This window comes from Carassius auratus, chromosome 20 (assembly GCF_003368295.1).
Source record: "Carassius auratus strain Wakin chromosome 20, ASM336829v1, whole genome shotgun sequence".
NCBI classification, from domain to species: domain Eukaryota; kingdom Metazoa; phylum Chordata; class Actinopteri; order Cypriniformes; family Cyprinidae; genus Carassius; species Carassius auratus.
In genome coordinates this window covers 23,666,912-23,680,526 of record NC_039262.1, presented here as the reverse complement: position 1 = coordinate 23,680,526, position 13,615 = coordinate 23,666,912, and the positions used below count along the sequence as shown (strand labels likewise).

The window sequence follows — 13,615 nt, the reverse complement described above, 5'->3', positions numbered from 1 at the left end:
GGTACGTTACGTCCGGTCCCTCAGCCGGAAGTAAGATGACAAAACGAGCGCAATGGCGGCACCGTTGTTGCCATGGAAAATGAGGTGAATAGATCAGAGGGTCACTGCAGTCACCCGGATCCAGTACGTATCCAGACCAGATGGTGGATCAGCACCTAGAAAGGACCTCTACTGCCCTGAAAGACAGCAGAGACCAGGACAACTAGAGCCCCAGATACAGATCCCCGGTAAAGACCCTGTCTCAGAGAACCACCAGGACAAGACCACAGGAAACAGATGATTCTTCTGCACAATCTGACTTTGCTGCAGTCTGGAATTTAACTACTGGTTTCGTCTGGTCAGAGGAGAACTGGACCCCAAACTGAGCCTGGTTTCTCCCAAGGATTTTCTTCATTCTGTCACCGATGGAGTTTCGGTTCCTTGCCGCTGTCGCCTCTGGCTTGCTTAGTTGGGGTCATTTCATCTACAGCGATATCGTTAACTTGATTGCAAATAAATGCACAGACACTATTTAACTGAACAGAGATGACATCACTGTATTCAATGATGAACTGCCTTTAACTATCATTCTGCATTATTGACACACTGTTTTCCTAATAAATGTTGTTCAGTTGATTTGACGCAATGTATTTTGTTTAAAGCGCTATATAAATAAAGGTGACTTGACTTGACAAATCGCATTACAGAATACCGTCTAGTGTCTAGTGTTAACATTCACATTTTGGAAATAAAACCTGATAAAACATGACATTAAGTTCCTGAGAGCTGGAGAATGTTTCCATCAGTCAGAGACAGTAAAGAACAACAGCTGTTAAGATGCATGATATCAGCCAGAGAACTGATTATTAAGAGCTGAGCTCAACAATATACCTTAACTTCAGCAAGCCAGCGATGGGAATCTTTCTGCAGTCTTGGAGTCAGGGTAATGGCCTACAACATCGAAAACACACAAGGATTAAAGCTGTTTTGCAATACAAATTATGCATATATGCATATATATATATATATATATATATATATATATATATATATATATATATATATATATATATATATATATATATAAAACTCTTGTATAATGACACTGTGTAAGATGTAATAACCTTTCTGCAGGGGTTAAGAAGGAAAAATATTCTGAATCTTTCAGGAGGAACTTCCTCTGATCTATTTTTTTTTTTCTTTATTTATTTTTTCAAGACAGCCTACTGGAAGAAAGTAAATCTCAGAACCCCCTCCACACAGATGAATCACTTTGCAAAACAAAAATTTACAAATGTCTCATTTAGAGCTATGTTGTACACCTCGAGAAAAAGTGATCACATGAGGAGGGTCTGTCTGGATTGTGCACACCTGACAGTGCGTCACAGACAACAATATTTAAACACCGCCATGCCGGTTTAGACTGCTGACACAAATGCATGATGGGGAGGAAGACCATTTTGTCACTTTTTTTCTTAAATCAAAGGGGGCTGCCAGTAGCAGATAACAAGGTGTGAAGTATGCAGAAGAACATTAAAGACTGGAATATAACATGCATGTTGACAGCTTGAGCTGAGAGAAAAGAAAATTTACGGTTGCACTTTATTTTACAGTACGTGTACTAACATGTACTTATAGTGTATTTACAATGTATTTATCTAAGAAGGTTCTGGTACCACGAGGTAACTACATGGGGTAGGGTTAGGTTTAGGGGTAGGTTCAGGGTTAGTACCTAGTTATTACATAGTTATTGTTATTACTATAATAAGTACATAGTATGTACATGAGGAACAGGACTGTAAAATAAAGTGCTACCAAATTTACTTTAAAAGCCCAGAGAAACAAGTATAGACAACCTGCAAAAAGCAGGGAGTGACTTCACAGTTTGGAGATTAGAAGACTTCTGTTCATTTGAGAGGAACACTTGGCACTATCAGAATTCTTCTTTACTACAAAATTTTTCTATGTAGCAAGGCAGTGTTAAGTCCACCTTGTCGAGTCCTAGTTTTTAACCAACTGAGTGTGAGGAGATGAGAGAACAAAACTGTAACTCCAATAAACTGGTGCTAAATATCACTAAGAAAAAAGGTAATTTGCTGCCGTACGAGAAACCACTGTGGGTACAATCTTTGTATACATGTATAATGAATAACATTACATAAATTACAAACGTGGTCATGTTACCTTAATTTCAGAGGCACATATCTGCTGTTTGGGAAAAAAGCTCTGTTCTGGTATGTAATTATACCTAACCACTTTGACAACAGACTTTGGCTCAAGCATTTCAGATGCCACGCACTGAGGTCAGTCTGCTGATTAGTCCAGTTATGCTGTACCATCACCCAGTCACATGACTTTTTGTGATGCGCAGCGCAACCAGGAATTTATTCAGTAAATAAAGTCAGGTCCAGAAGTATTCAGACACTGAGTTTTTGTGCTTTTGCCCTTATACACCACTACAATGGATTTGAAATTGATCAAAATGTGACATTTATCATTTAGTTAAAGCCATTTTAAGTAAAGTACCTCCATTTGAAGGGGCTCAATAGTATTTGGAAAAAGTAACATAACTGTAAATATAAGCACAATTTTAATACTTGGATGAAAATCCTTTGCAGTCACTGAAAGACAGTCTGGAGCCCATGGACATTTCCAAATTCTGAGTTTCCTCCCTGGAGATGCTTTGCCAGGTCTTTACTGCAGCCACCTTTAGTTGCTGCTTGTTTGTGGGTCTTTTTGTCTTCAGTAACTTATTTTTATTTTTTTAATAGGTTCATTTTCCAACTCTTCTAAAGTTCAACGGTTGGGTTTTACCGTTTTTGAAGAGAGTATAGCTTTAAAGACCTCAGAATTATTCCTGCTAATTCTGTTAGCAGTAACATTAACAATTAAATACTAGTTAGCCCGTTTCCATCGGCCACCAGGTTTGACACGTAATGTGGTGTGCTTTGGATTATAAGCTGTTCCTGTCTTTTACCATACTTTTCTCTTCCCATCAGTTAATCTTGGTTTCATCAGTCCAAATAATCTTAATCCAGAACATGAGAGGTTTTTAGAAGGTTTCAGGCAAAGTCTAATCTTGCTTTATTGATGTTATTGAGCTCACCAGTGCTTGCTTTCTTCTTGTAGCCAATCGTTGATCTGACCACACCTATCTCCTTGAACTTTATATTGCAGCACCAGTCAGAAAGCTTCCAAATGCCAATTTATGATACCTCAACTTCAGACCTTTTATCTGCTTAATTTGTCTTGAAGTAATGAGGGAATGGACTGAACCTGGTCAATTAACGTCTTCTAGTCAACTGTCTAAATACTACGTATTGAGACCCTGAAAATGCGGGTACGGTACTTTGATTAAAATGGCTAACTCCTAAATGGTAAATGTAATATTTTTTTAATTACATCTTGATTGTTTTATTTAAAATCCATTGTAGTGGTGTATAAAAGCAAAAGCACAAAAACTCAGTCAGTGCCCAAATACTTACGGACTTTATATTTCTATAATAGTTTATGCGCATGTTTTCTTATAGCATAAAAGATTTATCTGCCTGAATTCAGCAAAATATATAGTCATCTCTACTATTGTCTCTCAGTCCCTCCCAGTTACACATTCAGCTAGGGCTGGACGATTAATCGAAAAGTAATCGAAACCGAAATGTTGGTTATTTTGGTTATTTCCTGTTAACACTTCCCCCTTAAAAGCATGTGCAGCCACATGATTCTGCCAGTCAGTGGCATAAAAGCAAAACACGGAGGTGAACGCCGGTTCAACACAGTGATGGCTTGCGAGCAGTGAGCCTTGAGTCTTCACTAAACTTTGTCAGTTGTATTGGTTTAATGGTTTGGACGTTCAAGCGATTAGACGATTGGAGGTGTATTATTATATCGAGCTACCATGTTCGCGTAGCTGCATTGTGGCACGAAATAGCTGTGAAGATCGCATGCACAGAGGAACACAGTTGTCAGTGCTGTCCTGTGATTTATCACTAAAGTATGTTAGAATCTCAAAACTTATTATAGCATATTTTTCTACTTTTGAAAGAACAAGGCTATATACAACCCCCAGCTTCACAATAATATAGAGACAGTATGACTAATTCACACACGCAATCACTCGTACTGGTACTGTTTACCTTTAATCTTTATTGATCTCTTACACCGAGCAATAATATGTAAGAAATGTTACGAACATAGATAAAATAACTGCTGATAGTGAGATAAGATCGCTCTTTCAATAGAAAAAAATATCCCACCTTTAATAGTCGATCTCAACTGTCTGGCTGAGGCCAGTCTAAAAAGACGCTCAGGAAGAGTTGACAGAACGCTGCTGCGTGTCGTCATGAAAGCGTATCATTTTTCACGTGTTATTAAGCCTTGCCATATGCAAATGTAACCATTCAAAAGACTTTAAAGCATTCAAACGGAAGACGAGGAAAAGCTGAACTGAGTAGCTGGTTACTCGCGCGCTGTGCTTGGTGCAGAGAGAGGCGTCTCAAAACACTTGAACACCGAATTTGTCTGTTTATTATATTGGATGCATTCATGGTCTTCTTAAGGTGACCGCGCCTAATAGGGCTTGGGCGCTGCGTTGCGGGGCATGTTGATGAACAAATAAACAGAACGAACATACAAATGAAACACTTTCAAACAGGGCCCACTGGTACAACCTGAACCGGGGCCCCGCAAACCCCAACTATGGCAGTGTTTACAGTACAAACCTTGTAAGTGACTTATGAGGGCAAAAAAACAAAACAGAAACAAAATAAGCCCTATATACAGTACAGCACAATTAGAGGTCGACCGATTTATTGTTTTGCTGATTAATCGGCACCGACAGTTGATTGCTGGAACAATTTGTTATCTGCAAATATCGGCTGATAGTTTTCTGGGTTGCGTCCATTGCTGTAGCGTCTGAGAAGGCACTGTTTTCAGTACACAGTGTGAGACTGGCCTCTAGTGGTTAAAATCACTGACAGCATGTGATGTTTGTTTAGACACGTGATGCTGCATGTTGAATAGTGCGAGAAACTTCAGACAGAAAATCCTGCCGCGCCTCAGAGTACCATTCACATAGTTTTCCATTAAATTACATTATTGTCGTCCTGAATCATTGTTACTGTACATAATGAATTGTCTAATTTAACAATGATTGCAAAATTTTGTAATTTTTAACAAGGTTTTTATTTAATGAAAAATTACTTAGTACGGAAGTTCTAAGCGGCCATGCATTATAATTTTTTTTCCTTTTTGTTTTCTCTTTATAACGACTTATTTTTCTCGTTATCTCGACATAACGAAAGTTTGTTTTCTCGTTATAACGACATGACAGTTTTACTGTTGCTATAGTAACGAACTCAACTTTGACAGGCATCTGATGGACAACCATGCAGACGCTCTTACTGTAGCCTATATTCCAGCAAATTTACCCTGCCTAGGCAGAGCCATATAGAGAGAGTTATATATGGCTCTGCGCCTAGGTAATAATGTCTACAATACTGTATATAAATAAAGGCTGATCAATCACTGTTGATTTTTCCAGAGACAGTACAATGAAAGTTTTTTTTTTTTTTTTGTAATTAACATGTTTAAATGGCAACACCGCGAAATTAGAGCTGCTTGGATTAAACTCACTTTTCATTTTCCCTTTATTTGAAATAAAATTATATATAATTTGTAATTTGTAGTACTCATTATATGATGTGGCAGATATCATGTGTGTTACAAGCTTCTGTTTGAAAAGAGCGTCCATGTGTAGGACTACGTGTAGTGTGTGTGTGTGTGTGTAGAAAAAAACGATTACAACATTATAGAACAAAACTGAATTAAATTAGCCTATGGATTTTACATATAGCAACATCACATTTCTCATCAATATGGTTAACAATAAAGATTAGTAATAAGGAAAAGAAGCACATCAGCCTACATCATTAAATCCCTTCCTACTGTAGATAAACAGAATACAGTGACGTCAACCTTGGTTTTGATAAGCAGTTATTTTATGACACAGAATGCGTTGGTGAAACTCATGCATCTAGCAGGAACTTAATACACAAAATATTCATATTGATTCAAGCATTTAACATTCATGAATTAATTAAATGTCAGTAATGAAGACTGCACAAATTATAGCGATCATGAGGAAGGTCCGCGTACAGTAAAGTGGATAGTGTACAACGCCCCATCAGTTATATTCAGGTCTATAGTGCCACCTGCTGGCGCAGTTTTGTAACTTCTTATGTCAAGAAAACGAACTTCGTTATGTCGAGAAAACGAACTTCGTTATGTAGAGAAAATGAGAAAATGAAGTCGTTATAACGAGAAAACGAACTTCGTTATGTCGAGAAAACGAGAAAATTAAGTCGTTATAACGAGAAAACAAGAAGAAAAAATATTATAATGCATGGCCGCTTAGAACTTCCGTAACTTAGAGTAAATATTATTTAAAATATATTTTTTTCCTTCTGGTGCCTGAAATGGAGGAATTTTGGTCAATATTTAGCTAAAATATTGTTATGTTGAAACATTTGTCTTTCTGTGGCTCTAATAATGTCTGTATACTTCATTTATAGAGCTATAATTTAGATCGCTCTTTCCAATTGCTCTGTTTTTTAACCACCTCAATTCGAGTCCTGTATATACATACATATTTACCCCAAGGGAAGGACCTCCACACGTAGAGTTTAAGTGGGAAAGTGGGAAACACTGATTATACAAATATGGATGCAGCTTTTAATATTTTGCAGCATATGTTTGTTGTAGTGTAGGATAGTGTAATGTGTGGGGGTACTTCAAGCTTGACGGCTGAGTCTTTTGACAAGAACTGGCAGGCTGAGTCAATCTGAGTCCCTATGGCATGGAGGATGGAGTCCTGCTCCGTCTGGAGGCCTGTGACCTTCTCGTGCAGCTCCTCCATAGAGTATTCTGCACTCTGCCTCCTCTCCTCCTCCCTCTCTGCTAGCTTCCCCTACAAGGAGACATTAAGACAACATCTGAGACACTGAGATGTGTGTGCATGCACAACATTTCCAACTAGTAAGAGAAACAAACTTACATGTAACCAGATTGATCTACCCTCTTTCATTGTTGTAGGCTAATAATTATACACAAGTGGTTAGAATTGTTTTTACCCTTTGTAAATATTTTCAAATATTATCAAGAATATTATCATTGTTAATCAATTTGACCTATTACTATCTATCCCTAATGGTGGAAATGGGAATTTTCTACTGCTCTAATGCTGTTCTTAAAGCCACTTTATATTTTGAGAGGCTCTTTTACAGTATATAATATAATATAATATAATATTTTTCTTATTGTGATGGGTGATTAATTTGGATTTTGGCCTTTGCCTTCCTTCCTATTTCTATTTATGTGTAAGAGGAAGCCATGTCTGGATAATTTCATGTTGATAATCACACTGGAGTGCTCATATATACATTTTAGATATACTTTACTCATAAGAATTTTTAGGGGTACCAGTAATTGCGTCCAACACGTATTTGAGAAAAAACATTTATTTCATAATATCTCCCCCCAAATTAAAATTCTTATTCTCCAATGAAAGGTTAGATATTTGTGATTTTGTCAAATAAAAGATCAAAAGGTATTTGATTGTGTATTGTGTTTCAGTAATAAGTTTGTTTTTGAGGCTTGAATAAAGGATATCCTTTCTATGAAATAATTTTCCATTGAATTTTTCATTGATTTCTTTTTTTTTACTAAGTCACGTTCATTTTGAAGTCCATTGTTCCCATTTCATTGTACGCCACACTTCAGATCTGTACACCGAAATGGGAACTGGAACAATTCTTTCTTCCTCCATTAAGCAGTGAACTATATTAACGCTAACTTTAGTGGCGTGCCTTAATGCTACTATTTCGTCACCGTTTAAGTTCCGAGATAAAGACTGCTATCGAGCGGTCGGGATATAAACAAAACAAAATAACTGCCATGAATCTTGTTTGATTAAAAAAAAGACAAAATTAAATATTGATATTCTGTTTTTGAGAATTGATACAGTATTGCCAACAAAATATTGCGATACTCATGTGTATCGATATTTTCTTACACCCCTACAATTTAGGTACTAGTATTTAAAGAAATTTAAGTAAAGAATGTGGTTTTCAGATCCCAGCATTTCTGTCTAGTTTAGTTCCAGTTCCGTGTCAGGGTTCGGATATTCATGCTCCATGTCTTGCCTTTTGCCTTATGTGTTAAGCACCTGGCTTTTTTTTTTCTTTTTTGGCCAGGTGTTCAGTGTAAACACATGGCTTTTTTTGTTGTTTTTGTTCATATGTACTGTGTGTTCTCCTTAACCTTTACCTTCACATCCAGCTCTTTTTTGAGGGCGTGGTATTTGTGGAGGAGCTTAGCATGATTTTCCTTGCTGGTGCTCAGCTGCTCCGTTAGTTTGTCACATTCTGTCTTCATTTTGTCAAGCTTCAGCTGCAGAGCACTCCTCAGTTCACCATCGCCCACTGCCTCAGACTACACAAGCAAAGAAACATTATCACACTTTTTTCTTCATTTCTTCTTAGAAATAATTATAGATATGGGCATAATCTTGCTCTCTGGTTAAAACCTGTTAATATTACCAAATAGTGGTAATATTGGGCAAACAACACGACAGGTTTAAATATCCAAGCCTAAAGCAAGCTTCAGCCAAAATGCAACTCCTTGCATAAAGCAGAGCATCTAGAAATTGCTCTGTTAAAGCTATAGACAGCACCTGCCTGTTGGGTCTGTTGTTAACCTAGAATGGAGAATGTACATGTGGCAATTTATGTGGAAATAAGAGAAATGTATAAAATAGTTCACCAAAATAAAAGTATATTAATTTGCATGTTATTCCAAACTCGTATGATGACTTTTTTCCATTAAAACATAAAAAAAATAAAAATAAAAACATTTGTTTGTATTTGTCCTGGGCAGGCAGGCAACAATTAATGTCCTGCACAGAAAAAAATAACAACTTACACATTTGAAAGGACATGAGTAAGGCAGAATCTTATGACAGAATCTTAATTTAGGGTAAACTAATCCTCTAATCATGTATAGACATTCTGTGATTAATATTCAAACCTTAAGGTCTCTGACGAGAGCCTCCAGTTCTTCTCGCTCTCGCTGATATAATCTCAGCATGTCGTGTACATCCCTGTCCTGTTGGGCTTTTCCTTCTTGCTGGGTCATTCGGAGGTGGCTTAGCTCCTTCTGATGCACCTGCCTCTCCAGTTCCAGCTGTCGTACAAAAGAGGAGCTCTCTTCCTGAGCCATAGCAAGCTGTTTTTCTAGATCCTTCTTGGAGCTTTCCACCTCAGCCAGTCTGGCAGCTAGGTCAGCTCTTGCAGCACTCAGGTTCTTGACTGAGCCCTGCAGATCCAACAGAGATCTCTGCTCCTCCTCTTTACAATGCTCCTGAAGTTCCACACGCTTCTGCAGCCTGATGTTCTCCTCTCTCATACGGACTTGTAAGGAGATCTGCTTCTGTGCCTCCTCTTCCAGGCCTCTTAAGGTTTCCCGAGCCTCTTGGAGCTCTATTTCTAAAGTGACAAGTTGTGAACGAGTCTCAGTAAGATCCACATTACAGCGGCGTACATCCTCTTCACGCTGGGCAAGATGTCCAAGAGCATCAGCCAGCTGTTTGCGTGCACCCTCTAGCTGCTGGCTAAGAATGCCTTCTCTCTCTTTGCTCTGAAGTACAGAACAGATTAAACGCACATAAAAAACAAGATATAATGCCAATAAAATCATGTAAAAATTTTAACTAATACAGATTTACAGATGTGCTTGTCAAATTGTATATGTTTTGACAACTGTTTTAAACCACATTTTAAAATTTCTAATAAGCTGTGTTTGAAAAGCAATGCATTACTTTTACTATTCCTTGCATTTTTGTGTTTATGGTTGGTGTCTAATGTCAGTGTCCAATGCGGTTTGTACCACAGATATGAACAATAGCTAAAATTATTTGGGTTATTGTGTATAGGTGTTCTAGAAATGTTTTTAGAAATTCTATGAAAAAAAAAAAAAACACGGCGGATGAAAAAACAGCTGAAAAACCCAATGACCGTGATGCACATACGTTTTTTAGTCTGAATCTCATGACAACACCTGGAATTTTTGTTTGGTGTTCACACTGCATATAGTGTGACCCATTATATAGATGATAAACAATAAAATAATAATGGTCTTATTGCAATTTATTTATTGTTTTTTTAACAAAATAAAGTATGATAATAGAATATATAAATGTGGTTATTAAATAAATTATTAAATGCTTTCAATGCCAATATACATTTTATACAGTATTAAGGTTAGTCAATCTAAAATAGTGATTGTGCATTAACAGCTGTCAGCCAACTCAGTCACCAAGGTAATGGTCTTAACTAATTTACACAGCACATTTTTTTTCAGTCAAGCATGCGCACATCTGCATCCCTGCCCATTGACTTAAACCAAAAAAGGTCACAGGGTTCATGAATAAGGGATCTGAATAGACTTCGAGTTGGGCTTTTAATTACTTGATTAATTACTTTTTTTTTTTTTTTTACAATTATATTTAAAAAAAATTATGAATTAAATGTGTCCTTTTATTATTGGTTGGACAAAATGCTGTACATTTCTTTGTGAAATTGAAATATAACACTATAATAATACACTAATACAGCACTTGCATATTATTGCTCTTGTGATGGATTTGATTGCTTCTGTTGTCCTCATTTCTAAGTCACTTTGGATAAAAGCATCTGCTAAATGACTGAATTTAAACAGAATGTAAATGTGAATAAGAAAATTAAACTGAAATTTTAAAACAAGCTCTAAATAAAATAAATAACACAAATGAAATAATATCTTCATATAAACAAAATAAGGCTTTGTCTGTGCTCTTTCCATTTAAAATTAGAGACAACCACTGCATTTTAATCATGATCCAAAGATGATGCATACATGCAACATGAGCAGTTTATAATTTTGATTAAAATTTTGAAGCAAAAACAGAATGGTTTGACCTCAGTTTTGTGAAACTATACAGAAAAATATCTGCATGAAACAGCAGACAAGCTGATTGAGACTCAGATTCACTCTCTGTCAGCAGGTGGCGCTCCAAGCGTTTCCTTGGTTTCTGCTGTAAACGAAACAGCACTGCACTTATGAACTTTAATATGCATTAGAGGCAAGATTAAAATAAAAAAATACCATCTAAACTTTTCTAAAGACAGTAAGTTCCCTTCAGACATGCATTCATACAAACTCCTACCCCTAAATGAACAGCAATTCGTTTAGCATCTCAACCCATTTGAATCGTCGCATATTTGAATCGATTTTCAACCGGCTCACATTTATAGTATAAACTATTTTTGTTTTTTATAGAGATAGAAAAAAAAAAGTTGTGTATAAGTTGCTTTTTTATTTAATTCAGAAATAGGCCCATTGCTGATGCAAAATGTTTACAAACATTATAATAAACACTGTAAATATAGCTAGACTATTTTAGTTCCCCTCAATCCACAAGAAATCCACTCAATTAACAGTATTTAGAAAAAAAACAAGAATTAAAAATATAAAAACCAAGCCAAAACAAATTCATTTAGTCTAAAATGAAACTGAAACCAACGTTGAGTCTCTCATTCTAATGTTTCCGTGTTTGCAATGTATTTGAATGCCAAATTATTATTTATTATATCCTACTTCACTCGCATTCCAATATCCATGTAAAACTCAATATTTCACATAACATCATGGCGGTACGAACACTTAACAGCACAGATTTTATTACATATTTAAACTGAGCAGTGTGGGTTTTTTTTTTCCATATGTTTGACTGACTTTATTTTATTATGATAATGAACAGGGTCCATTGTCAAAGTAGCAAAGCTTAACTTTATTTGCGAATGCAGCACCAGCACTCAATCACTTGAGTTTTTTTTTCTTCTAAAAGTGAAAGCAACTTCTTCTTTTAGTCATTAAGATAATCAGAATTGTAAATGGTTTGCCTTTATTTGTATACATTCACAATAAAAAAAATCTTTGTGTGTAAAATAAGCCTAAAAAAAATAGGATGCTGCTTTCTGCCATCTGTTTCCTTTCGCAAAGCACATAAATGAAGCAAAACGCTGCATTTTTCATTAATTTTCGTATATATTTTCTGTATAGGCCTATTTATTCGCTACATATAGCCTAGCTTTCATACGTTTTTCTCTGCTCGCAGAAGCGCTGCAGATGCGTGATGTGATATGAATGATATGAATCCTTACACTCTGTTGTTTGTTCCCTTTTTGCACATGTAAAATGAATCCCCAGGAAACAAATGTAAGTATTTTTAACTGGTCATAGACACTTACCCTTTCTAATTTAATCCAATTCTAATTTAAAATAATCTTGTTGGTTAATGGTCAATAATCGGTTAACGAGTGTCAGTTAGGAAAAAAAACTATGGAAAGTATGGAAAAAAGCCAATTTTGGATCCCAACACACACGTTGTTAAGTCTTACCCGTTTATCTTTATCAGTGTTGTTTCTGCTGTTATCCTTTAGTTCCTGAAATTCTCGCTCCAGTTTCTTGCACTTAGTCTTCCACTGTCGGACTGCTTCCTGAGCTTTAGAGCGCAGCTCCTCTCTCCTTCTTTCACTCTCAATCAGCTGAGCCTCCAGACGGCCACATTCTGACACATTTTCCTCTGAACGAGACTGGATCTCCTTCAGTTGGGCCAACATCTTCAACTGCTGCTGTTCACGTCGCTCCAGATCTGCAGACAGAGCCTAGAGAGATGAAATAATTTATTATTATTATTATAATTAACTAGCTAACTACTATATATATATATATATATATATATATATATATATATATATATATATATATATATATATATATATATATATATATATATATATATATATATATATATATATATATATATATATATATATATATATATATTTCTTGTCGATTTAAACATTAAAGCATCCAAAAACAAGACGCGGAAAAGCTGAACAGAGTAGCTGGTTACTCGCGGCACGCGCTGTGTTCGGAGCGGAGAAAGAGAGAGCCGCGTATCACGGACAGCGACACTGAACAGAGCTCTCTTCTGCAAAGAGAAAGGCGTCTCAAAACACTTGAACACCGAATCTGCTTATTTTTGCTCTTGTGCCGACAAATACATACAAAATATGTCAAAATATGGAAAAAATGCTCGCAAAAACTTTCAGTTACAGGCGTAAGGTTGTTTGCACCTTGTGCAATGTGGAATTAGTTTACCGCCTTTTTTAAGCAGTTTGTGATGCATTTTGGAAACAGGAGATGAGCTTCTTTTCTAATGCACTACCTAGCTTGATAAACCCCTTCTCAAAGACTTACTGTTTGTCAATTTTATTTGGGTAACACACATATTCTGAATGCCTTCGGCAGAATTCGAATGAGCCATCTTAATATAGATTAATCTAGATTAATTTCAAGATCACAGTGAGATTAATCTAGATTAAAAAAATTAATCTATGCCCACCACTAATATATATACACACACACACTAGTGATACGTGGGTCCGATTGTTTCAGACCGGGGACATTACACAAGTTACATTGCTACGTAGACCTGCGTATTGTAACCTTATCAAAGAACCTTATAAAGTATGAAAAT

General features: G+C 36.2%; 1 protein-coding gene across 3 annotated transcripts in view; it reads right to left on the bottom strand.

Annotated features, from left to right (window-relative positions):
- The window catches only part of cep128 (centrosomal protein 128), a 133,406-nt gene that overhangs the window by 63,827 nt on the left and 55,964 nt on the right, over nucleotides 1-13,615 (bottom strand). For all 3 annotated transcript variants that reach the window (XM_026291545.1, XM_026291546.1, XM_026291547.1), the window contains 5 exons: nucleotides 12,471-12,737; nucleotides 9,061-9,669; nucleotides 8,302-8,466; nucleotides 6,767-6,943; nucleotides 871-930 (listed from right to left, as the gene is read on the bottom strand). In XM_026291545.1, coding sequence (XP_026147330.1) covers nucleotides 871-930; nucleotides 6,767-6,943; nucleotides 8,302-8,466; nucleotides 9,061-9,669; nucleotides 12,471-12,737 — 1,278 coding nt within the window. The remainder of the gene's footprint in view (nucleotides 1-870; nucleotides 931-6,766; nucleotides 6,944-8,301; nucleotides 8,467-9,060; nucleotides 9,670-12,470; nucleotides 12,738-13,615) is intronic.